This window comes from Callospermophilus lateralis, chromosome 2 (assembly GCF_048772815.1).
Source record: "Callospermophilus lateralis isolate mCalLat2 chromosome 2, mCalLat2.hap1, whole genome shotgun sequence".
Classification (NCBI taxonomy): domain Eukaryota; kingdom Metazoa; phylum Chordata; class Mammalia; order Rodentia; family Sciuridae; genus Callospermophilus; species Callospermophilus lateralis.
The window spans coordinates 3,912,062-3,915,891 of record NC_135306.1 but is presented as its reverse complement, the minus strand read 5'-3'; the positions used below and the strand labels follow the sequence as shown (position 1 = coordinate 3,915,891).

At 63.0% G+C, this 3,830-nt stretch overlaps 1 protein-coding gene across 1 annotated transcript; it reads left to right on the top strand.

Annotated features, from left to right (window-relative positions):
- The first annotated feature begins 395 nt into the window (after positions 1-395).
- Positions 396-3,388, top strand: LOC143392153 (odorant-binding protein 2b-like). Its single transcript, XM_076844974.1, has 6 exons — positions 396-488; positions 1,003-1,139; positions 1,382-1,452; positions 1,902-2,012; positions 2,530-2,631; positions 3,366-3,388. The coding sequence occupies exons 1-6, from the start codon at positions 396-398 to the stop codon at positions 3,386-3,388; spliced, it is 537 nt and encodes a 178-aa protein (XP_076701089.1).
- Positions 3,389-3,830: the final 442 nt, after the last annotated feature.

Here is a 3,830-nt window from a genome sequence, read left to right as displayed (position 1 = left end):
ATCAGTCCCCCTCAGCAGCAGGAGAGAGGCCAGTCCCTGGGGAAGCCGGGCCCTCCCTCCCTGGGGCTCCCAGCCACAGCCCACGCCTGTCCCCTCCAGGCTGGCTGGGCTGGAGCAGCACCTGGGTGGTGCAGACACTGAATGGCCTTGTGTGTCTGTCACCTTTAGGTGGCTCCAAATGTGACTCATGGGATCCAACAATAGCGACATTCCCCTCCCTGATGATGGGGATGTGGCCCTGAGTGACAGGCGGAGGGTGTGGCCTGTGCCAAGTCTACACAGGACACTGACCGTGGGGGACATATAGGGCGTCCTGTGAGGAGCCGGCACAGCCTCGTCCTGACGCCCTGTGACCTGCCTTGGTGACCCGCCTTGGCCCAGAGCAGAGCCTGGAGATGAAGTCCCTGTTCCTGACCATCTTGCTGCTGGGCCTGCTGTCTGCCCTGCAGGCCCAGGACCTCCTGACCTTCCCCTCGGAGGAGCTGAATGTGAGGCTGGGTGGGCCAGTGGGCGGGTGGGAGAAATGCCCTGAGCCCTGGTCAGCGGGCAGCAGCTGGGAGCCTGCTTCAGGGGTCACTTAAGGCCAGCTGACCTGCACTCCTGCCCTTGAGGGTCAGAGATGGTATTCCCTCTGCTGGCCCTAGACAGGGCCCTTGCTGGGGACAGGGCTGGCGCAGGGAGGAGGTTCAGGTCAGGGGCCTGTGGCAGTGACACTGGAACCTGAATTCCTCTAGGGACAGGGCCCTCTGGAGTGACACTCATCCATTCCAGGCCCTTCCCCGAAATGAACAGATCCTTGGGGGCCGAACCCTCCACCTCCGTGGGGTCCAGGAGACCCGAGTGTGGGGCCTGCTCTACTGAGCGCAGGGAGCAGGCATGGGGGAGCCCGTCTTGGGGGCTCAGCTGGGCTCTGGGAGTCTCCTGGGCTGCAGGTCCCTGTGCCAGGGAGTGATGGGAGAATCTGGGTGGGGACAAGGTGACTCATGCCTTGACCTTCTCCAGATCACAGGGACCTGGTACATAAAGGCCTTTGTGGTCAACATGCCCGGGGTACCAGACTGGAAGGGGCCCAGGAAGGTGTTCCCCGTGACGGTGACAGCCCTGGAAGATGGGAGCTGGGAGGCCAAGGCCACTCTCCTGTGAGTGCTGCCCCTGCAGGACCCTCGATTCCCTTTCACCTCCCATCACCCATCCACATTTGAGAGTCATCTGAAATAAATCCCCTACTATGAGGGGACACAGTCCAGGAAGCTTCCCAAGGCTCAGGCGGGGTCGAGTGGGATTTTCAGTGTCACCATGTGAGGGCTGGCCCACCAGGTGAGCTGAGCTTGGCTCAGGTGCCTGTCCTGAGAGCAGCTGCCCATGTGCCTCCTGCTTCCAGGATTAAGGGGCGGTGCCTAGAGAAGAAAGTTACTCTGCAGAAAACCGAGGAGCCTGGCAGATACAGCGCCTGTGAGTCCCCGGGGCTGAGCCTGGAGCCCCCTGCAGGGGAAGCTCCTGGGGGTGGGAGGGTCCTGTCCACCTCCCACCAGGGGCTGCCTCTGCTTCCCAGGGCCTTGTGGCTCTGACCCCAGACACCAGGTGTCCCACGCTGTCCCCAGCAAAGACTGACTGGGCAGTCGCTCCCTCTGAGAAGTCCTAGCTCTCGACCTTCGGGAAACTGAGGACTGGAGTCCTGGACAGGGCAGGGCAGCTGCCCGGGCCAGGGCCAAGCTCCAGCCTCCACGTCCTCCACGTCCTCTGGCATCTGGACTCCACAGCTGGGTGGCCCCTTCCCTGGCTGGGGTGGCTGTGGCTCCTGGGGGACAGGGGAAAGTAGAGGCTCCTCCTCAACGTGGTCTCCAGGGTTTTGTTTTTAACAATGAAGACCCTGAAGAGCTGCCCTCTCCGTCCAGCCACAGACCACGGCAAGAAGCTCGTGTACATAGAAGAGCTGCCCGAGAGAAACCACTTCATCTTCTACTGTGAAAGCCAGGACCCAGGGAAGAAGTTCCGCATGGGCAAGCTCATGGGTGAGGGTTCCTTGGAGACCCCCGTCTCCTGCCCCACGGTCCCCACTCCCCAAAGCCAAGGAACCAGCAGCCACTCCCTGGCACCGGGCACTAGAGCCTTGGGCTGGCCTCTGCGTGCCGGGCACTGTGAACTGCCCAGGCAGAGATGAACTCTGAAGTGGGAAGGGGGTCGGCTTGGGGGGGACTGTCAGGCACAGGGACAGACATGGCCCTCAGAGTCCTGACCACTCAGGAGGGGGCTCCAGCCACTTGGGCTGCCAAGTGCCACCTCCCAGTGTTTGGGCATCAGGACAGGTCAGCCTGAAGGGGGAGGGTCCTGGCAAAGACCTTCATGGGACAGGGACCCTCCAGGGTCAGGGGACAGCCCTGTGACTCTGGGACACGGGGTGCTTCCAGCTCCGGGGCCTGACACTGCAGACCTGCTCACTCCAGGCAAAGCTCTGGATGCCGGTTGGTGGCCCTGTCCCCACAGCATGTGCACCAGCCCCCCTCAGCTCTCCTGGTCCCCTCTCTCCAGGGAGGAGCCCCGAGGAGAACCTGGAGGCCCTGGAAGAATTTAGGAAATTCACGCAGCGTAAGGGACTGTTGGCCGAGACCATCTTCACACCTGAGCAGACGGGTGAGGGGGCGGCTGCCTTTGTCCCCCACAACGTCCCCTCTGTGTTCCCTTTGCCACCCTATGTCTTGCATGTCTTTGTTCCCTTGTGTCTCTCTGTCCTTCTGTGACCCCAATGTCCCCTCTGTGTCCTTACGTCCCCTCTGTCTCCCCATGTCCCGAGCCCCTCAGGGACACAGGGCCCTGCTTGGGTCTTGGTCCTGGAGGGCTGCAGCTGTGGGTGTGAGGGGCCTGCACCCATCCCGGCGCCTTGTCACCACTGAGTTTTCCTTGGTTTCTGCAGACACCTGTGTTCCCGAGCAGGACTAGGGTAAGTGACCGCGGGAGGACGCTGGAGGCGCCCAGAGTCCCCGGCTCTGGAGTTTCAGTCCACCTTCCCTGCCTCCTCCCATCCACCCAAGGGGGAGACCCCACCTGGCCAGGCAGGGGTGACGCCCTCAGATATTGGCCCTGGGGGCGATCCGGGACACTTGGGGACACTTTCCTCTACCAGTGAGGGTCAGCTCCCGTGCCCTCCCACACCCTGGCCCCTGATCCCATCCCTACTCTGGCCATCAGTGACCCGGATGGTCATGGCAACCTGGGAGCCCTCCCTGGGCCCATGGCTGTCCATCAGGGTCTTCCCCACAGCCTGGGGAAGGAGGAAGGTGGACCTGGAACCTGCTCAGCCTGCAGCCCTGCCCCTGGTCCTCCCACGGGAGGGTCTCCCACCTCAGCACCTCTTCTTGTCCCAACAGCCACCTGGTTCTGCACCCCGTGAGCCCACTCTGCCACTGACAAGGCCTCTTGCCTCCTGGACCACCCCTCCTGCTGGACCACCCCTCCTCCTGGACCACCCCTCCTGCTGGACCACCCCTCCTCCAGGACCACCCTTCCCATGCGGCCACCATCCCCACCCACATCCCTCCTGACTCTAAATAAAGACCTTCTGCACCACTCTGGGCTTGGTCGAGTCTTTAGGGGCCTGGCGATGGCTCCCTGGGGGCCTGCTAGGAGCAGGAGCCATGGGGGCAACTGGGGAGACATTGGCTCCAACAGTGGTCAGACCCCAAGCACAAAGGGGTGCTGTCCTGAGGTCCTCCTGAAGAGCCACGGCCCTGAGTGGCTTGGGAAGGTGCCGGGCCCTGGGCAGGGGCACTGGGAAGTCACTGGGGTGGGCAGGACTGGGGAGACATCTGTGTCAGGGCTGCAGAAGGTGCACA

What these genes read in the sequence shown, in the direction of transcription:
- LOC143392153 (XM_076844974.1), top strand. Translation starts at nt 396, where the DNA reads ATGAAGTCCCTGTTCCTGACCATCTTGCTGCTGGGCCTGCTGTCTGCC. An exon ending in GAGGCCAAGGCCACTCTCCT is followed by an intron (nt 1,140 to 1,381) that starts GTGAGTGCTGCC and finishes TCCTGCTTCCAG; the next exon opens with GATTAAGGGGCGGTGCCTAG. An exon ending in CCGCATGGGCAAGCTCATGG is followed by an intron (nt 2,013 to 2,529) that starts GTGAGGGTTCCT and finishes CCCTCTCTCCAG; the next exon opens with GGAGGAGCCCCGAGGAGAAC.